General features: G+C 40.4%; 1 protein-coding gene across 1 annotated transcript; it reads left to right on the top strand.

Annotated features, from left to right (window-relative positions):
• Positions 1-931: 931 nt before the first annotated feature.
• MAPK1IP1L (mitogen-activated protein kinase 1 interacting protein 1 like) lies at positions 932-16,102 on the top strand. Its single transcript, XM_070942811.1, has 4 exons — positions 932-1,090; positions 9,159-9,187; positions 10,021-10,719; positions 12,543-16,102. The coding sequence occupies exons 2-4, from the start codon at positions 9,164-9,166 to the stop codon at positions 12,552-12,554; spliced, it is 735 nt and encodes a 244-aa protein (XP_070798912.1). The 5' UTR covers positions 932-1,090; positions 9,159-9,163; the 3' UTR covers positions 12,555-16,102.
• The last annotated feature ends 6,472 nt before the right edge of the window (positions 16,103-22,574 follow it).

Below are 22,574 nucleotides of genomic sequence, written 5' to 3'. Positions count from 1 at the left end.
TGGTTGTCCCAAAGGTGCTTTACTGGGCAACATGGTATATGCGGTACAATGCAGTGAGCCATGTGCAGATCTGTACATTGGGGAAACAAAACAAGCACTTCATAAACACATGGCACAACATAGGAGAACAAACTCATCAGGACTAGATTCAGCACTCCATCTACATTTAAAAGACAAAGGCCACTCTTTTGAAGACAGCAAAGTCCACATTTTGGACAGAGAGGACCACTCTTTGAGGGATCAAAGAGGCCATCTATGTCAAAATTGAACAGCCCTCTCTCAACAGAGGGGGATGGATACGGCATCATCTATCTTCAATATGTCCTTTCAGCAGTCCCAAAAAGGCTCCACTTGCCCATTTGCACCACTCAGGTGACCCTGAGGACACAGATAAACCTCCAAGGTGGCCTTAACAACTTGCTGAAAGAATCCAAATGACCAGCTGTCTTGCAAGGAGTATAAATCCTTCCATTCCCCACCATCCAGCCAGAGCTGAAGAAGCTTCTTGGATGAGAAGCAAAACGTGTCTTCAAAGAAAAACCCAGAAAGTCCACTTGCCTCTTGAAAAAAAGGAAAAGAAAAAAAAAAAAAAGCAGCACCTTTGGTCATCCAAACGTGTAGTTTTCTCCTCCCACCACTAGGAGATGCTGTGGGGCGGGAAGGAAGACACCGCCTTTTAAGGAGGAGGAAGAAGGCCGCGCACCTGGCGAATTGATAAGGGATCGTCAGGCGCACCACCGCAAGCCTATTTGGGCCGCGGGAAGAGCTAAGGCCCGGGAATGGCGGGTGGAGATCACGTGCCCTCCCGATCCGTCCAATAGAGTCGCGTTAAGCCTGTTAGCGGGCGACCTTGTCACGTGATCAGGGTCTTCCCCCTCTTTCTCTCTCTCCGGGAAGGCGGATGCAGAGGTAAAGTGACAACAACGCTCACTTCCGCTTGGTTGAGAAGAAGAGAGAGAGAGAGGAGGGAGGGAAGAAGGAAGGAAGGGACAAGCAAGCGACCGAACGAGCAAGCAAGCAAGCGAGCATCGGCGGCCGTTGTCGCCGTGGTGGTTGTCCTTCTGTCGTCAAGCTCCCTCAGCGCGGCCAGGTAAGTGGACGCGGCCTGGGCTTGGCCTTGGCCTTTTCCTTCTTTCTGTCTGGCGTTTGGGCTGAACGGGGGGAGGGAGGAGAAGGAGGCCTCGCTCTCCTTTTTAAATCTCTTGGGCCTCCTCTAAGCGGACGCTTTGCCCGTTTTTCCCTTCCCTCTGGCTCACGCGGAACCGCCCGTGGGCTTTCCCCGAGGAGTGGGCTTTCCGCTTCAGGTAAGTTGCAGCGTTAGAGCGGCTACCGAAAAGGGCCTCGAAAAAAGGGCGTTGAGTTGAAGGGGGTCAAAGAGCTTCTTGCCCACACTTGGCTAACAAACACACCGCGCGACCTTTTAGAGGAGCTGCTTCTGTTTTAATCGGCCTGCTTCGCCCCCCGTAACGTGGGGAGGAAGCTGAACGAGGAGGGCGATTATTTTGCTGGCTCGTATAGACAAGTGGTGAAATCCACATTTTTTTTATTACCGGTTCTGTGGGCGTGGCTTGGTGGGCGTGGCAGGGGAAGGCTACTGCAAAATCCCCATTCCCACCTCACTCCAGGGGCCAGCCAGAGGTGGTATTTGCTGGTTCTCCAAACTACTCAAAATTTCCACTACCGGTTCTTCAGAACCTGCTGGATTTCACCCCTGATACAGACCTATCTAAAGCTGTAGGGTTAGGCTTTTGTACTTATTTGCATCCTATGTCTATCATTAAGTGTTATACCTTATGATTCTTGACGAATGTATCTTTTATGCACACTGAGAACCTATAGAATAGAATTTTATTGGCCAAGTGTGATTGGACACACAAGGAATTTGTCTTGGTGCGTATGCTCTCAGTGTACATAAAAGGACAAGATACATTCATCAAGAATCATAAGGTACAACACTTAATGATAGTCATAGGGTACAAATAAGCAATCAAATCATATTACGAAACAGTCAATATAAATTGCAAGGATACAAGCAACAAAGTTACAGTATGCACCAACACAAATTCCTTCTGTGTCCAATCACACTTGGCCAATAAAGAATTCTATTCTATCTTGCAGCAGTGACTTGGTTTACGCATCATCCTACACTTTTAGTGCGTTGCATAGAAAACTGGGATATTGCACTTTGTAAGCTCAGGTGGCTCAGTTAATAGAGGTGGCTCCCAAAGACTTCCTTTGTGCTGCCTTTAAGCACTTTGAGATTGCTGGTTCTGTGCAATGTGACTTTCTTTTGATTCTGGGGTTTGAAAATGTAAGTCTTTTGCTATTCATGGTCAAAATGTAAGTCTTTCGCTATTCAGAGGCCCAATAATCTCATTCAGATTCTTAACGATCCCTAAAAGATGCTCATCCAAATAATGGGGATTTATGATGTCCTCAGTAAAGGAAATAAATTATATCTGGGAATTTCCTGATATTGTGTCAAAGATGATGAAATCATGGAACACCACCACTTGCAGAACACAAAATCACATTCCTGAAGTTTGAGTATTAAGGCAAAGGTACATTGCTTGACCTTGCCATTCTGAGTGTACAGATTGAAAAATATTTTGGATGGAAAATGGAACATTTTTAGCATCAATCAAGAGAAAATGTTGCCAAGTGTCGCCAGGCTCAAGGTTGACTCAGCCTTCCATCCTTTCTAAGGTAGGTAAATTGAGGACCCAGTTGTGGGGGCAATAAGCTGACTTTGTATAAATATACAAAAGGATGAAGGCTATTGCTTAGCGCATTGTAAGCCACCCTGAGTCTCCGGAGAAGGGCGGCATATAAATCAAATTTAAAAAAAAAGTGTAATTTAATACTCCATAAAATAAGGATTATTTGACTGGGTTCACACTATGTACAATATTGTTTGTTACTCAATGTATTGTACAAATCCAGGATATTAGGCTAATTCAGTAAATTATGGTTCTCTTAACTGGGATAAAATATTGTGCAAATATGGCCTTCCTGTTGTGAAAAGTATCTTTTAAAGTTCTGGCTACAGTTGAAAGTGATTTACTAAACTACGTTTGTTCAAATTAGGTATTTTAGCAAGAAAGCTGGATTTTAGCTCTGAAATACAGGGCTGTCATATCTGGACCACAAAATTCCAGATGGCTGCTAAATAGCAGCAGAGATTATTCTATATCTCCCTTATATCTTGTAATTTGTCTGGATATTTTAAACCAAGCTTTAACATCTCTGGTGAAGTTCAGAGAAATTCCTTGTCACATTCTTCTGCGGTGTTTTTAAAAGAACAGGTTTCTTTTATAAGAGTAAATCAGAACTAGATTTCTCAGACTAGGCTGAGAAAACAGGGAACATATACATATTTTCAAGAGACTGAACCACCTGGTATCTCTACATTATATATTTGAGCTTCTTTAGAAAAGGAGTGTATTTTAGAATCAAGAGTTCGAAGAGACCATCAGATCTGCCCAGTGCAACAACTTGAATCACAGCATCCTGAATTGTCCAGCTTCCACTTGAGAGAACCTCACTCTTTTGGGCAACTTTATTCTCTTATTGAGCTACTCTTACTATTAGAAAAGGGTTTTTTGTCTGACATTCAATTGGAATCAGTGTTCTGTGATTTAAATTCACTTTTATCTATTCTTTAGTTTGGAATGAAAGTGAACAAATCTTGAAATCCTGCCAGGAATCTCAATTGTTTTTTGCAAAACTAAAGACAGTACACCAGCTTCTTCAACCTCTTTTTATAGGGTTTAGTTCTACTCTAATAATCATTGTTCTCTGCCTGAACCTGTTTCAATTTCTTTGAAACCTTTTTAAAGTGTCATTCCCAGAATTACACACACTTAAGATAGGGCCTGACTAAAGTCAAATAAACTAGAGCATTAGCCTCCAGTGATTTTGAAATTATCATCAGCATTTTTGATTCCTTTCACGTACAGCAATTATACTTAAGTTGAAACAGCCTAAAACTGCTTGCCAAGAACTGCTGGAACTTTATTGCAGGATATATTACACATGGTCCTCAGTTACTGACCACTCATTCACAATGAGTCCTTCGGGAGTAGGGCGGTATAGAAATCGAAATAATAAATAAATAAATAAATAAATTGGTCAAACTTACAATGGAGATAAACAAGTGCTACTTACAACTGGTCCTTGAAGTTCCAGCCATTGCAGTGCCCCCACAGTTACGTAATTGCAATTGGGGTGCTTGGCAACTGTAATTGCAATTGGGGTGCTTGGCAGCTCACATTTCCAACTGTTGCATATCTTACAGTAATTTGTGATTTACAACCTTCCCTGCCCACAAGCAGTCAATGGGGAAGCCAGCAGGAAATCATAAATGTCAGGCAGGAACAACCAGGCCCACACTTGAAGAATTGAATTAACTTTTATTGCTCAAGCTACACACACACACACACACACACACACACACACACACACACACACACACACACACACGATTCTTCTCAGACTAACAGTTTGCACATGGATCAGACTACATAAGATTTAATGGTATTCAAGGCTCGGATTTCACCCTCTTGTGCCCATAAGGATTCTAGACTAAGTCCCCATTTGACTCCCCCCCCTCCCGGCCAGTCTCCCTCCTACATAAGTCATGGTCACATGAGCTCCTTTTTTAAAAACTTGCAGTGATTTGCTTAACAGTAACGAGGAACTGCCAGAACTACCATTGCCAAGTGGTGCATTCACACAACGTGCTTTACGTCTGCATTGCTTAGAGACATAAATTCTGATTGCAATTACTGTTATTAGGTGAGGACTATGTGTAATGGAATCTTGAAAGCGTGGTTGAATTTTGTTCTCATCCCCTTCTCCTTTTCATGGCTGAGTGCTGTTCACATAACTTCTCTTGCATTTCTTCTTCAGGGTTATCTTCATACTCTTCTACAATTATTGAACTGTTCTTATTGTTGGTCGCACCAGAAATTGTCTTTCTATCATTCAAAATCTTTATTCTGCGACTTTCACAGAAATGGTTTTTTTAATGTGACACTCTTCAAGTGTTTGAAAAGTGCTATCTTATCTCCCCTAAGCCATTTTTTTAAACTCTTAAGTATATACCCAGTTCTTTCAACCTCTTCTGATAAAGGAAAACTAAAAGGGCAGATATCGGGAAGTGATCCTTTCTTCATTAAACACATAGTTTCTGGGCATATGATCATGCCTTTTGTCCTGGCACCTGTTTCAGTTTCTTTTCATTCTTCTGAATACAACTATTTGAGATTGGATCTGACTAAAACAGAATAAAATTAAACTTCGCTTTTCGCAAGAAATTATACATGTTTCAACCTAAAATTGTGCTTGCAATCAGTTTCTATTCCAAGATTTTCTTGTGCTAATATTGTTAGTAAGACATTTCCCCATCTCACATCCATGCATTTGATTTTTAAAGGAAATAACTCTGAACTTGTCTCTTTTAAAATTTATGGTAACAGTGTAATTGTTTTATTTTATTTGAATTTTATTTTATTATGCCAATTTTGTTTCTGCTGATTTCTTATACATTCCTTGCACCTTTCAGCTTTCCTGCTAATATTTTTCTATATTTTAGTACCCATCTTCTTAAGCAAAATGATGCTGCCTACACTTTAAGAATATAAGCCAGAGGGCAGTTGATCCTGCTTAACTGTGCGCTCTTTGAATTACATGGGATTTTATCAGCTAATCAGTTAGCTAATGAGAAGAATGGTATAAGATTTAGAAATAGTTTTCTTAGTTGTCTTTTGTCAATCATTGGGAAAATAAAAATATGTTCTAGAACAGTGGTCCCCAACCTTTCCACCTTGGCCTTGTGTGTGTATGTGTGTGAGAGAGAGAGTGAGAGTGGGGGTGTATGCGTCCTCCACTTGTGCGAATGGAGGCGGAGGGCACTTAAGTTCACACATGAAGTTCCACTCGTGTGAGCCCAAGTTCCCCACGTGCGTTTGTCCATTGCTCGCGCGGCCTGGTTTCGAACAAGCCATGGTCCGGTATGGGCCACGGCCCAGGGATTGGGGACCTCTGTTCTAAAAGTTCTGCTTACACCAGAGTTTTTTGTGGTTGCTAAATATGGTGCCACTGTGATCAGAACAAAATTATTATTTAGTATAATAAATAATTTAAGGGATGTATAGGACATTGAACTTCCAGGGGGAAAAATGGAGGACTGAAGACAGCTTTGCTTTTAGCGGAGCCAATAACCACAGGAGAACAAGATGCCAACAACCAGATTGGCATCTTGAAATTCCTGTCTGGATAAAGATGAGGTCCTGGGATTTCCCAGAAGTATTCCATACAGAAGCACCCTGTGAAGAGACCATAAAACAGCAGCCTCTGGCAAGTTTTATTGCTCTGGAAACTAAGGGAAAGTCAGCTTTGCTTAAGGCCTGGTTCCAGTTTTCTGGAAATCGCTTGTTAACTGGTTTTTTTTATATATTAAGAACCTTCAGAACAAAAAGTTTCATTACAATGGGTGATTCTCCTTCAGTTCTCAGCTAAAGAAATTTTATATGCATTTAAGGACTTGACTTTCTTTTTACTTTGAAATAAACAGCAAAAGGGTGATTAAACAGTGATTTTTGGAAAATTATAAGCAAACTAAGGACCATATGCGTTGAAAATAATTTTAAAAATTAATTATAAGAATCCTTCCTGTGGGTTATTTAAAATCCCATTAAACATATATGAAGATTTTGAATCTAAAAGGTAAGAAATCTTCCTGTGGGAAAATGTGTGTGCGTTTTTTTTCCTCTCTGCACTTTTTCTTTTATATTTTCCTTGGTTTGTATTTGTTATCTCTATATCTGCCAATTTTAATATAAATTATTAAAATAAGGTGTTTATAGAACATTAATTGAACAGTGTGTTAAATATTGTGTTTAGGTATTTAATATGTTTAATAGAACTGAGCTACTTGGGATTATCTTCTCCCAAGAACACCTGCCCATCCCACAGACTCCCATATGGCAGGCATATTACAGGCTCCCACATTTAAACATTATCATTTTATGGAAGTTAGGAAACATGTTTTCAATGGCTGCCCTTGAATTCTAGAACAATCTACCTCTGATATATGAACTCTACTTGCCTTTAGGAAAGCCATTTAAAAAGCCTCTTTTTGATAATGAAATAACCAAGAGATTCCACTAAACACCATTCAAGTGCCAATAGGATGGTTTTTAGTGGAATCTCTTTTGGTTATTTTATTATCACATTTGGCTGCCATTTTACATGCTACAACGTAGTATGTTGCTCTTTTTTAAATGTATTTTTGATACTGTATACTTTTGTTTACGCTAACCAGAATCTAGAATCCCAGTTTGAGTTGGGTGGGCTTACAAATGCATTAAATAAATAAAATGTTTTTATATTGATGTAAGCTGCCTTGAGTCGCCATGTGTGGATAAGCGGCAATATAAAATTTCTAAAATAAATAAATATATAAAATAAAATAGTATCAATATTGAAACGTATTTTTAAGAGATAATTGGTTCCATCAATTGAGAGAATTCAGTTTATGGTCATTATACTGTCTTCACATGTTTGTATATGCTTGCCTAATTCAAGCTGTTTCTTCAGACTCCTGTTACGTTCTGCCATAAAATAGTATATTCAAAGAAGTTATGCAGGCAGTATAGTATGATGGCTCTCCATATACCTCTTGATCCATTACTCGAGTTTCAGTATTGCTGTCTTCTCATTTGGTATAGCCTGTTTCTAGGCTTCCTCCTGAGGGTGAGATGAGCAAGAATCTTTGTGCCACTTTTGGTCACAGCTAAGTCTAACCTAGGTTTAATAAGCAGCAAGCAAGAGCTATCTGGTTATATTTATCTTTCCCCATTCCTATCCTAGGTGTGGTGCCAACAATGATGATTAGTAGAGGACTAGCTATTGCCGCTGAAAAAATTCTATTTTTAGCTTTTCCATAACTGAGTGGCAGAGTAATTTCTTTGCCAGCATGTGTTCTTTTAGAATGATACAGCTGACGCCATGGGTTTCCTCTTTCAGCACAGGAAGACAAAGCCAGATTCGGTAGAATTCCTAAGTGCATATTGAAGTGGGGAGGGAGGAGTTTCTCTCATGCCGAAAATGACAGAAGCAGATTTTAGCATTACTGGCTAACCTTGATATTTGGCATATGCTTTGTGTGGCTGAATTGCAGGTAGTTTTCAACTTACTACCACAATTGGAACCAGAATCTTCACCGCTAAGTCATGCAGTCATTAAATGAGCATGCCTGGTTTTATGACATTTTTTTGCAAGGGTCATTAAGTGAATCTGGTTTCCCCATTGACTTTGCCAAAGTCCTCTGGGAAGATCACAAATGGTGATCACATAACCCTGGGACTCTGCAACCATCATAAATACACGCTGGTTGCCAAGCAACCAAATTTTGATTACATGACTCCTGGGATGCTATTAATGGTTGTAAGTGTGAGGACCAGTCATAAGTCTCTTTTCCAGCACCATTGTAACTTTGAACGGTTGTTGAGTGAATGGTTGTAAGTCGAGGCCTACCCGTAACACATTTGAGATTTAATAACTACAGTTGGGATAATGCCAGCTGCAATAAAGATATCTGAGGACAACATTTTTCTGTGGGAGCCCTTCTTCACATATGTTTCATTATGCTGTCAATTTATATTAGCTCAGGGGCTTGATACAGGCAGGCAGATCTTTGAATTGTGATGTTTTGGAGAGCCATTCAGGAAGATCAAAACAGAATGTCTGATGGTTCTCCAAAACAGGTTTTGGAGACATCCAGCAGGTTTTGCTAATGTTTCATGTCTCACTTTATTGCTCACTTAAGATGGAATCACCATTAAACAGGCAAAATTCTTGTGTTTGGCAGACGAAGGTTCGTTCTTTAACAAGCTCTTTCTCTCTTTTATCAAGTTCTGTCATGACTTTGTCAGAATCCTTCATCTAAGCATAAACGTATCTTTCTTTGTTTTATTGTAATTATAGTCTTTGTTCCTGAATTGTAACCTATGCATGCTTCTTTAAAGGCAGACTTAAAGATGTATAACTCAAGAGTTGCAAATGGATCCTGCAATCAGACTAAGAAATTTTATTTTATTTTTGTATACTGCAGTCAGAAGTTTATTAAACTAATCATTGTTTTTCTTTTTCAGGAAAAATGTTAGCTGCTGATGAATTTTCGGTGAGTGGTCCATTCTGTCAGTCTCATAAAGTAAACAGTTTGTAATAAATAATGAAAAGAATTGAGACGTTTTTATAAAGAAAGTTTCACTAGTATGTTAAATAGGTAAAAAGTGAGTTTTTATGAGTTTTCATAAAGTGAGTTTTTATAAGCACTATAAATAAGCAAGGGTGTACCCAAAATGGAAAATACTCTTTGTTTTAAATCAGAAACAAATCATCACATTTTGGAAGTTCTGCTGAAGCTGTAGGTCAGCTTAGCACAAAGACAATTTGGAATACAGGTAGTCCTTGGTTAATGACTACTCATTCAGGTAATCAAAAGAGTAACAGATCCATTCTCCCAACAACACACACATATCCTTTTCAGCAACTATCCTTCTCTTTCTCCCTCCCTGTCTCCTCCCCAAAGATTTATTTATTTATATTTCATATTTCTAAACTGCCCATCTCCCTCAGTAAATGCTACTGATGTTCCAGCACAGTACAGTATCCCACCAACTTGCCTTTCCGGCTCACCTCTGAGCTTCTCATTGCCTTCCATCCCTGCCTTCAACCACTGCTGCCACTGAACTAGCCTATGTAGCTGTTCCTTACTGAGAGGGTCTCAGGATCAGGCTCCCAGCATGGCATATTCCACAGGCCTGTTCATACACAAACACACGCACGCACACACATGCACCTCTACATACACACACACACACACACACACACACACACACACACACACACACACTGTTGTTCTTTCATTGTCTCCAGTTTAAATAGTAGATGAGTAAGAAGTTATTGGTCAGGCATTAGTCACAAATTCCCACTGATATTTTGTTTTCCCAGCTGTCCGATGCTCTACCGGATAGTTCTCCTGCCAAGAGTTCCTCAGTGGGCAATACGAAGCCACCTCAACAGCCCAGCCAGCCTCCACAAGCATGGCCAACCTCCAGTCCCTGGAATAATGCACCAAGTGCTCCTCCTGCAGCTCCATCCGGTTTGCCTCCTAGCTCATCAACTTCCAACGTGCCTTTTGGACCGCCACCAACAGGAATGTATCCTTCCCTCCCCCCTGGGGCACCAGTTCCTTTTCCTCCTCCTGGTTCTACTTGTCCTCCAGGTGCTCCATATCCACCCCCTGGTCCTGCCCCACCAGGGCAATATCCACCACCAAACATGCCCTTCCCAGAGATTCCAAGGCCATATGGGGGTCCCACCGAACCAGGCGCTCCCCCTGCTGCTGTTGGAGCATGGGGATCCATGCCCACTGGAGGGTGGGCAGCCTCAGTTGGGGGACAGTATCCTGCACCTAGTGTGCCATATCCACCTCCAGGGCCATATTCCACTCCCACTCAGACTCCAGGAGCGGCTCCTACAGTGCCATGGGGAGCTGTCCCCCCAGGACCATGGGGACCTTCGCCTCCTGCCCCATTTCCTCCGCCAACAGGATCCTATCCAGCTCCAGGGCTGTACCCAACGCCACCTAATCCTTACCAAGTGCCACCTGCGCCTGCTGGAGCACCATCCATACCTGGTGGCCCTCATGTAAGTAAGATTTTTCCTAGTTATGGTGCAACTAAACTTCAGAGGCAAAGGAGTCTAGTAATCATACCCGTTTGAAATAGTTATTTTTTATTGCTATGGCTTCCAAGTATTTCTGTGTGAATTTGTCTAAGGAGCCTTGGTTGGTTGCAAAATGTGTCTAGGGTGCACATTGTTTATATGGCAAATTAAACTTCATAATTGCCCCATACCATAACTTGAAACTGGACAATTTCCAGGGAAAGGCCAGTATCTTTAAATAAGATGGCTTCCCTTGCTGTTTAGAAATTTTCAGAAAGTTCTAAAATGATTGAGTTTGACACAAATGTAAAATAATTGGTCCTACCATCAGGTTTAGCAAACTCAAAATTCTTAAATTGTGAGGATATTACCTTCATCCCCTTAGAAAAGGAATAATTATAGGGCACTGTATAACATATATTTAAAATAAATTATTAATCTCATTGCATCTCCACCAACAATGACTTACTCAAGCCTTTCCTACCATATAAGAGTAGTGGAGCCCAGTTGGTTCGCAATAACACCTTTTGTTAATAAAATGTCATGTAAGAAACTTTTGGTATTGATGTTGATGGTTGTATCCAATGTCCAGGTAAAATTGCAAACACAAATTCTTTGTGCAGTTTACAGTAACCCTTAAAGTTTGTATGTAAAATATCTGTTGGTTTAGGGAAAAAAGGGAAAGATCAGGCATGGCTCTTGTTGGTAAGAAGGTTGGAATTTCCATACGGATTCTAGTCTCTTCACATGGTGTGTTGTCTGGCTAGAAGATAATGTATGCCACAGAGAATGCCACTGTATGAGACAGTGGCATTCTCTGGCCAACAGATGCCATTTAAAAGCATGCCATTTTATTGGCTTAGTCCTTGACCTATGACCACACTTGAGCCCAGAATTTCCAATGATATAACAACACAGTTGTTAAGTGAATCACTGCAATTCTAAAGATAGTAACACGATTGTTAAGTGAATCTGGTTTCCTCATTGACTTTGCTTGTCAGAAGGTTACAAAAGGTGATCACATGACCCCGGGACACTGCAAGCATCATAAATACATGCCAGTTGCCAGTGTTGATCACGTGACCATGGAGATGCTGCAGTGGGAATAATTGTGAAAATCAGTCATGTTACTTTTTTCAGTACCATTGTAACTGCAAATGGCCACTAAATGAATGGTTGTAAGTCGATGAGTACTTGTGTCCATTTTCCACAAGCCATTCTGTCACAAGGAGTGGCGTGGTGGCTCAGCGGTTAAGATGCTGGGCTTGTCAGCTTGAAAGCTGGCAGCCCAGGTTCAAGACCGAAGCGCCACACGACAGGGGTAAGCTCCCATCATCTCCCCAGCTCCTGCCAACCTAGCGGTTCAAAAGCATGCAAATGCAAGGAGATAAATAGGTACCACTTTGGTGGGAAGGTAACATTCCCAATGCTCAATGACGTCATGCGGCGGAAATGACTTTGGATAGCACTGGCTCAATGGCCTTGAAACAGGGATGAACACTGCCCCCTATAGTCGGCAACAACTAGCAGAATAAAATCCGCAGAGACTCCTTATCCTTTATCTTTATTCTGTCACAAGTATCAAATGTTTCTGGGCCAATCATTGCTGTTTCCCCTTGTCAGAATTTGATGTTATTCATTTTGACCCCATGCAAGTGGCATCAGGAAGCTGCAGGTGGTTCATATAAAATGGCAATACATATCTGACAAATTCTAACTTTTCTATTTCATTATTTTTAAGTAAAAATATTTGATCTTGGAATAATAGAAACTGATTGTTTTCATGTTTATCTTTTTTTTTTCAGCCCTACCGTTGAACTTGTGGCAGGCTGATGAGGTACTGCCTCCCTACCTATTTACACAGAAAAGTTTTTAGTAATCTTTTGGAGTCTTGAAGAGCCTACCTGTGTTCTGCCAGCCCATTTGTGGTGTGAGGGAGCACTCCTCCAACGCTTATTTTGTGTGAGATGGATTAGGATAAACAAGTTGACTGCCCCAGCTCTCTAATCCTTACTCTAGTCAAGATTTTATCAAGTGACATTAGCCTAATGAGTAAGGACTAACCCTGGATCAATACTACAACTGTTTCTTAATTGCGGATTTAGAGGATTGACCTGATTGACCGACCACATCTAATTTAAATAATTTCAGTTATCTGGAGAAGCTTCTGAAGAAATGAGCTAGGCACCTTTCATTAAATTGAAGAGACGCAAAGAACATTAATTCAAAGCAGTTCTCAGTATCAGACTTGATTTGTTCTATTTGAGAAAACCTTTGTAGAAATGAACACCTGATATTTGATGCTTAGTTCATACAACAAACAACCTTGGGGACATCAGTTTGGTTTAGATGTTCAGGTAGTTCAAATAGATATTTCTGACATGAGTTTTCCAGCTCTATCAGCCATCATATTTGTTGTGAGCCATCTAAAAATAATCTGCTTTTAAGTCTGAAGCTAAAACATTTAGCTTGAGCGAGCCTCAAAACCATTTGAAGAGTTTGAGTTTTGTGTGCTGCAAAGCAAAATTTCTTTTAAAAAGTTCTTGCAAGAAGGGGTGGGAATGTAATCAGTATAATCTCTTCTCTGGCAGCTCCAGAGTCTTTGAAAATTAATTTGAAAACTTTACTTTCATGTGAACATCTGGTCTCGGGATAACAAACTAAACAGGAAAGTTTCTCTACTTGAGGATGTCTCTTAATGCTCATTAGATTATTGCAATGTAATTAGTTAAAATGTATTTGATTAATATTGGCAGTAGATGCAACAATCTAGATGTACAGTTTTCTCACTTCTAGATGAACACCAAAAAGCCAATCCCTTGTGGAATTTCCCATGGAGGAAATATATTGGATTCATTTATCACAGTTCACAAAGAATACAACATTTCATCACTGTCTTACTGATAAGTCCATGTTCTAACAGTTGACAACTTCCTTCTGTGGTCTCCAGAAATTTGCTTAACACAGATGTCTAGCATTTATCATAAATTGGCTATTTCCAAGCTTTCTTTAGGAAATAACTTTGCAGGAGAGATTTTTAGGGAGTCCATATTCTTCCTAAGAAATAATGAACTAGCTTAATTTAGTAAGAATGGATATGACTTAGGCATGTGTCCTGTAGTGTTTGTGGAAATATTTATTTCCTCAAATCAAATGAATTTGAAAAGGCTCTTCATTTTCTTCCCCATCCTTTCTTGTCCTAGTTTAGTAAGCATTTCCCATCCCCCACCTGCATTGGTTTCATGTTATCTTCCTGTCTATCCTTTCTCTTGAAGGATATTGCATCTTCCCATTAACTTTAAACCACAGAAATTTGTATGGGTGATGAGTTTAGAATTCCAGTGATCTTTGGAAATAGCAGATAATTTAGCTTAAGAACTGCAGTTTGGCAAGTTTCACAAGCTAAATTATTAGCTATTTTCAGGTAGCATTGATTGAGAGCTCTAGTGCTAATGAACTTTGAAGTGACATCCCATTTAACTTTGTATTATCTAAAGCAGTTATTTGAGGATAGTATGTTTTTCTTCATTGTAGGGGCATCCCATTTTCTCATTTTGAGTACACGGTTGATAAACATAACTGTCTCTGATGACATCTTCCTCCTCCATATGCTCCAGTTTATACTGCATGATTGGCTTTAAAAAGGAATCTGCTACAATGTAGAAATATTAAAGTGAAGTATTGAGAAGTTGTGATTGTGGAAAGATACTAAGAAGCTTTGTCAGAATTCCAGTTCAGATTTGAAAAATTTAGATATTTTCTATGTTGGCTTACAGTAATGAAGACTAAATATGACTGACAATAAAAGTATACAAGTTTGTGATACTTTGCAGAACACTCTTGAGGTGAATGCAATTATATGAAATAAATGTGGATCAAAATATAGAATAGGTTAGTATTAATTCTTCTGTGTTCTGCCTACTCTATAGAAACATTAAATTTTACAAACTCCTGAAGAATGTAAAATTTTTCTAAGATAATACTTTTTTTTGCTAAATCTTAAAATCAAGCTAATAGAATAGATTTGCCCTAATACATGTTGATTTCTCCCCATCCTAAAGCTAAATTATGATAAAAACACGATTTTGTGTTTCTAGCTATCAGTGCAATCCCAGTACAAACCTACTCAGAAGGAAGTCCTATTACCTTCAGTGACTTTTATGTAAGCAGTTGTAGGGTTGGAGCTATGTCAGACTGGGACCCTGCTTAAACTAGAAGTAAAAGTATTCTGGCAGGACTTCCTCCATGTTATAACTGCTGGTGTGATTGGCTGAGATTCTGGGCACTGCACCTGAGAAAGGTTGTCAGCCATTGCTCCAAATAAGGGAATGTAGCATAAGAAAGCTGCATATCATTCAGATTCTGCTGCATAAGGGTTGGGAAGGCAGAAAAGACTCCAAAGACTGCAGCAGCATTTGTGCCATCCTTCATTGCTGGAAGTTTTGCAAGCCTATTAGCTGTTTGCTTGATTTTTCTTGTGGCATAATTCCACATTCAATGCCTTGTGGCCCCCTTTCCACAGAAATACTCCACGAACATCTTTTCTGCCTACAAAAGACTCTGTCAGCCTTTAATTTACCTTCGATGCATCACTTAGATGCTGGAGGCAAAGAGGACTGTAAAAAACTGCAGAGGCAGCAAAACGATGATATGCAGCTGACACAGTTCTGTCCTTGTATCAAGATATTTGAGGCTAGCCTGTAAGTTGCATATGAGTGATGACATCATCCTGTGCACGTTATTTGCCTTTCCACGCCCCCTATAACCTGGCTGGAAATCCTTTAGTGTATTGTCCAAGAGAATATATATATACACACACACAGGAAGAAAGGACAAGATACAATCAGATTTTTAAAACGGGCAAGCTCTGTGGTTCAAAACCCAACTAAAACAAAGCTTGCAAGTCTTGATGGGGGTTCAGCATCTCTGCTTATCTTATTCCTTCATGTTAAGAAGTTTTTTCCTTGCCATATGGAGATACTATTCCTCCAACAGTGGAAGAAGACTCCCTTTCAGAAAGCAATTGTAGTTTGACGCTGTGTAGTAAAACCTTTTTAACCCTTCTGTCTCATGTGTGAGTGATTTGGGGCATGATGCTTGTTATGCAATGAAATTTGTATTGTTTCTCTATTGTGTTCCTTGTGAGCTAAAACTGCTGAGAAGTTTGGGGTGGGTTGTTCGGCTTGTGTTTCTGGGATGTTTATTTAACTGCTTTTGTTTATGACATGGAATTATTAAGCAATCACACTTTTGAAGTATAGACCATATCACCTGCTGCTGTATTTTTTTCTTTATAGATGACAAATATTTGCTGTATGATGGTAGCGAAGAGGCTTTAAATACAGGATTTGATATTTTTTGAAAATGGTGTTACTTTTTGTATACACTTAGACATTTAGCATATTTCAAGATGAGACACCACACACAGTACACTTCATAAAAGTTTTATTTCAGCTACTTGCCACTACAACAAGAGCTTTTACCAGTACTTGCAAAGTGATTTTAATACACTTTGATTGTTGACACATCACAAAAGATTCTGGGTAATTTATTTTGATTAGATGCTAAGAAAACTGTAAGATCTTTACTACCCTTCTTACTTTAATTCATTATGTTTCAGAGGGTGGAGGAGACAGAGATTGGTAATAATATAGGGGCATCCAATTCAAATTGACAAATTCAATTTTGCCAATTCAATAAAAGATGTAATTTTGGACTATAAAATGGGGGAACATCAAAACATTTGAAGCTGTTTTAGTTTTTGACAGCACAAGGACAAAATAGATCCTTTAGAGCAAAATTTAGTCAGAAAATTTCATGGGTGTTTCTACTATTTCTAGAAATATTCTCCCTATACTACATCTTTTTAGGGGAGGAATAATAGGAATCAGTACAGCTCCAGATTATCCCTCAATCCTATAGTAAATTTGTGCTGTACCAATACAAAAATGTTCAATTTAAGCACTTTCTCTGATCCCTAACAATTAAAAAAAAATAACGTTTCTACTAAAGATTAAGGAATGGGCTATTTCCTCTTCTAGTTTGAACAATTCTGGAAATTGCTGAACCTCTCTGGGACAACATGATCTGGAATGGTGAATTTGCATACTGTAGAGTTAACTCTTAAATTAGAACGTGGAACATAAGCTGAATTAAAAAAATCCCTTGAATTAGTCATAACCTGATCCCACAAGTTCTCAGAGAAGAAAGGGATCAGGATGGGTCGGAACCAGCATTCAAGAAAGGTAGAGCCCATGCCTATCCAAGGCAAGATAACCCTGACCTTAACCAAGGATCTCCTCCATCCAGCTCCACCAATGCATCGGCATTAATGAGGCAGCAACCAAAAGCACAATGTCGATGGCCTACAGCCAACGAGAGTCAGTAGAGTTGAATCTCGAAGGAGGCCAGGGCAGATGAGAAACAGCTGTGCTTGGGTGGAGCTTGGAGCTGAGGCTGTTTAGGAAACAACAGGCAGAGATTTTCTGAAATGATACATTCTGAATATTGAAGAAATATTTCTTCACTGACTTCTTCCTGAAATCACGACCTTTGAGCAGTTTCAGACCGCTGCCTGCTTGGTATGTCTAACAAATACAAACTCTAGGTCATAAATGTGGATTTATGACGAGGGATAGGCCTGATAATTTTCGACATTTGTCAACAACAGATAAGCATCTCTGGGAAGCCTGAACACGCAGGATGAAAAAAATGCTGCTGTGGAGATGGGCCTGTGTCGGGAACCCCATCTGGTTGGCTGCCAGGATTTATAGTAGCACTGTGGTTTTAATTGGTGCATTATTTATTCTATGTGCAGTACAAGACTTATTTCTCCCGCACACAAGCAAACTTTTAAGGATAGTAGAACTAAGAGTGTGACTGGCCTAACATCCCCCAATGAGTCTATGTTTAATGGTGATGTTGAGTAGCATCTCAACATCAATAGCATATAGAACAAAAGTAATTATGAGTTGTATGCACATCAGCTCTGGAAAGCAGCGCTACTTACACTTGAGTTGCTAAAATCAAGCCAACAACTTAAAATATATTGGATATGCTAAAATGAGCTAAATAAGTTTCTATAGATTCCAGTTCTATCAGATGTGTAACAATGTTTTACTCTTATTTATTGCTCACATATCATTCTACAATCCAACAGGAGACTCAGTGATTTTATGATAATATACAAACAACTAAAATATCCACAGTCCATTTAACAATGCTTAATAAAACGCAAAGAAATAGGCATAATGTTCAAACACTCTTTCCAAGGATGTTTTCAGCTGCTTCTAGGGGGCAGCTAAAGTTGGGAGTTAATCTAAAATGTACAAGGAGGCTATTTTAGAGGATTGGTGCTGCTATAGAAAAGCAGTACTTCCAAACTTCCCAAAAACAAATTCTCTATTCCTCCTAAAACTGAGGAACCACTAGCTACTTTCTCCAACAAGATCAAATCGATCAGGGCCAGTTCCAGTGTGCAAATGGTCCTGAAGATAACCTGGGCCAAACTGTAAAAGGCTTTATAAGTTAAAGCCGGTTTTTAAAACCCTACAGGAGTCTAGAGGAAGCCAATCCAGGGGCAGGTATCCCCATAGCAAAAGTATCATCTGCTCCCACCAGCAACTATGGGATAATATAGTGTAATTCTGGGTGGTCTTTAAAGGGAGCCCCATGGAAAATGCACTGCAACAGTCCAGTAATATTCTAGTAGCATTACATCCATGAATTTATTGTACTCTTTATAAACCTCAACTGATTAACACATCAATCTACAGGTAGATCTTAAGATCACAGTTGGGACCAGAATTTCCATTGCTAAGCAAGGTGAGTGAATCATTCCTGATTTTATAACCTTTTTTGTCATGTTTAAGAGAATCATAGTAGTTATAAAGTGAACCAATGCAGTCATTAAATGAATCCAACTTCCCATTGACTGCTTGTTTGAAGCTGGCTGAAAAGGTTGCAAATGATAATCATATGACTCTGGAATGCTGTCACCATTGTAAATAGATGTTGGTTGCCAAGCAGCTGAATTTTAATCACATGATCATGGGGGTGCTGCAATAGTCTTAAGGGTGACTTCGTAACGTTTCAGTGTAACTTTGTTAACTAAACATGGTTGTAAAGCAAGGACTATCTTGCCTTTTAAACTACAAGTGCAGTTTCATGGTTCAGCCAGAAGAGAGCACTGTTTTTCAACAAACTTCCCACTTCACTCATTCTGCAGATTTGGAGATAATCTGAAAAGATGTCCCACAGAAGAGTATTAATATAGTTCTTCATTCTATGTCCAGCACATGGAAATATAAATCAGATTCCTAATAGCAAGAAGAGTCTGAAAGTGCAACTAGTTTCCCTGTGGGGCAATGGTTTATTTTCACTGAAAATATTCAATACAAGCTGGGCAGCCATCTGGCCTTAATTTGGATTCCAACAATGGGCGAGGACTTTGATTGAATGGCTTAGAGATGGTTTCTTCCAGTGATGCAACTGCATGAATTCCCAGCCAGTAAGGCCAATAGCTGGAGATCAGGGGAAACGGTCCCAACATAGGTGGCGAGCACAAGGTGGGAAAGGATGGGGTAATATGTTAAATAAAAAGTCCTTAAGGCAACTCAGTCAAACTGAAGCGAATCATTATTTTTCCAGCTGCAATCTTTTTAACAGAGTTGGAAGGGACCTTGGAGATCTTCTAGTCCAGCCCTCTACTCAAGCAGGAGACTTGTACCCATGATGGCGAACCTATGGCATGTGTGCCACAGATGGCACGTGAAGCCATATATGTGGGCACACGAGCGTTGCCCTAGCTCAGCTCCAGCGTGCCGGCCAGCTGATTTTCAGGCCTTCCAGTCCCACTGGAAGTTGGGAAACGGGCCATTTCCGGCTTCCGGAGGGCCTCGGGGGAGGGGGAAGGTTGTTTTTGCCCTCCCCAAGCTCCAAGAAAGCCTCTGGAGCCTGGGGAGGGCAAAAAAACGGGCCTACCTGGCCCAATGTGCCATCATGTGCCAAAAGCGGGGGGTGGCGGGGCACATTGAATTATGCGTGTGGGCACACACGTGTGTGACTCCCCACCACGCTCCCCCCACTTTTGGCACGTGATGGCAAAAAGGTTAGCCATCACTGCTCTATACCATTTCAGGCAAATGGTTGTCCAATCTCTTCTTAAAAACCTCCAGTGGTAGAGCACCCACAACTTCTGAAGGCAAGCTGTATCATGATTAATTGATCTGACTGTCAGAAAAATTTTCATTTCTATGTTGGTTCTCTCCTTGATTAGTTTCCATCCATTGCCTCTTGTTCTGCCTTCAGGTGCTTTGGAGAATAGGTTCATCCCTTCTTTTTTGTGGCAACGCCTTAGATATTGGAACACTGCTATCATGTCACCCCTAGTCCTTCTTTTCATTAAACTAGACATACCCAGTTTCTGCAACTGTTCTTCATATGTTCCAGCCTCCAGTCCCCTAATCATCTTTGTTGCTCTTCTCTATACTCGTTCTAGAGTCTCAATATCTTTTTTATATTGTGGCAACCAAAACTGGACACAAAATTCCAAATGTGGTCTTGTCTGTAAAAAGGAGATACTGTAATAATGCCAAGCTGTTGTGGGAAGCCCCCCCCCCCCCACTTCTAGAAGAATGAAACATTTTGGGAAATATTAAAAAGGCAGTATATTATATTTCCCTAAAGAAATGGAGAAACATGCTCTTAAAGACAGTAAGCAGCCCCCAAGTCTTTAATAGCCCACAGCAGATGCCAGCACTTAAGAGATAAAGAGCTTGTTGAAAGAGGAGGACAAGTATCTAGATAGCTCTATTCATAAGCAAAGCAAATACTGCAGGCAGGAATCCATTCAAGGCAGGATATTTCAAAACTTCTTGGCAGAATGGTCGGGTCAGAAAGCAGTCCCTCACCCAAGATCCAAGACACGATGAAAGTCATTAGTCACAATAGGAATTGCCCAACACCCTTTCAGAAGACAAGTCTCTTCATTGCACCCCCCCCCCAGCAGTCCAAATTTCAAAGTCACAGAAACCTGGGAGCTCAGATAAACAATAAGCCAGAGGTTGACCAGATTAGCTAAAACAAATTTCCATTTCCCTTTTGCCTATAGAGACAGCCATGACCCCATAGGAATCTGTCAACAGCCAATAGAATATTAAAGGACATGTTCTTGCACAGAAACAGGAAGCTCAAATACAAAGCCCAAAGAAGGTTTAAAAACCCACCCACTCTCCATTTTGTCAGCTGCCCAGAATCACATGTGGTTGGTGGTTCTGCTTCATCAATAAACCCTTTTTTCCAATCAGCCTCCAGGTTTCTAGTGTCTTTCTCCCAGCTTGGAACTGAACCAGACGGATTTTCCTTCCAACACTGTCTTCACAGAGCTGCTGGATAGGTTCCATAATATGTGTTTTAAGACTGGGAAAGGAATTTTAATTGCTTCAAAGTGTGACTCATAGCTGTTTTTGTGGAATAAGTTGTGTCATCAATTCATTCTGAGGTTGTGGCCTATGACTTGGAGCCATGTGATTCCAATAGATAGGGTACTCACATGAGCAGATTGCACCAACAATAAGCTCTTCTGGCTAGTTGCACTCCTTTGGATGATGATGCTTGTAGAAAAGGGGGGAGGGCTTGCATCACAAGTTGCTACCTTCCACCCCATTGAATGCCACAGAGCAGCTCTTGTCTCAGAAGAGCTGCCTCTGACTTAAGCCAGGACTAAAAACTCATGAGAAAATGAGAACTGAAGATCAATAGGTAAAATGAGAAGACGAAACATATACCCCAGTCTTACCCACTATATGCCTGCTGAAAGGTTAGTAATTCTGAACTTTTGTTCCTGGACATATTAAGAAACAGGCACAAATTTTAAATAACTATGAGCAGCCCTGTATGGAAAGGTGGTTTGGGATGAAGAAATTATGCATTACTGCAGGCAGGAATAGGTCACTGGCTCCCAGTTCTTTATTTGCTCAAAAACTTGAATAAAAATTCAATCATATATACACACATGAAAGAAATGATAGCTAGTTGATCCCCCAAATAAAGTTCATCCCAGGTCAGTTGGGTTTGAAGAGCAGATGGCAGTCATGGCTAGGAGGGCCTTTGCACAACTTCGTGTTTTATGCCACTTGCATCCATTCCTAGATCAAGTGGATCTACTCGGGAATCATTCACATTCCTACTCACTTCCCAGATGGACTACTACAATGTAATCCACATGGGGTTGTCCTTGAAGGCTTAGGACCTGGTTATTTACGGGACCGCCTGCTACCACCAATAGCCTCCCACCGGCCAGTACGCTCCCATAGAGAGGGGCTCCTCCGGGTGCCGTCGGCCAAACAATGTCGGCTGTCGGCCCCTAGGGGGAGAGCCTTCTCTGTGGGGGCACCTACGATTTGGAACGAGCTCCCCCCGGAGATACGTAGGATCCCGGATCTGCGCACCTTCCGCCGCGCGCTTAAGACTTTTCTATTTTATCAAGCTGGCCTGGCCTAAATCTCCCCCCTTTTTAAATGTGGAAATTTTAAATTTTTAAATTTTAAATTCGTCTTTTTATAGGGGTATGGGTAAGGCATTTTAAATTGGGGAGCCATTTTAGATTTAATTCTGTTTTAAACGTATTTTAATTGTTTATATTGTATGTTTTTAACTTTGGCTGTGCACCGCCCCGAGTCCTTCGGGAGAGGGGGCGGTATAAAAATCTAATAAATAAATAAATAAAAATAAATAAGAGCATTTGAAAGCTTCAACTGGTGCATAATGCAGTAGCACAGGCAGTTACACTATGCGTTTCTAGTGGAGCTGCATTGGTTACCAGTTTGTTTCTGGGT

Source organism: Pituophis catenifer, unplaced genomic scaffold (genome assembly GCF_029215685.1).
Source record: "Pituophis catenifer annectens isolate HBS135680 unplaced genomic scaffold, rPitCat1.0.hap2 SCAF_1, whole genome shotgun sequence".
In the NCBI taxonomy this organism is placed as follows: Eukaryota; Metazoa; Chordata; class Lepidosauria; order Squamata; family Colubridae; genus Pituophis; species Pituophis catenifer.
This window is presented reverse-complemented; position numbering and strand designations above follow the sequence as displayed.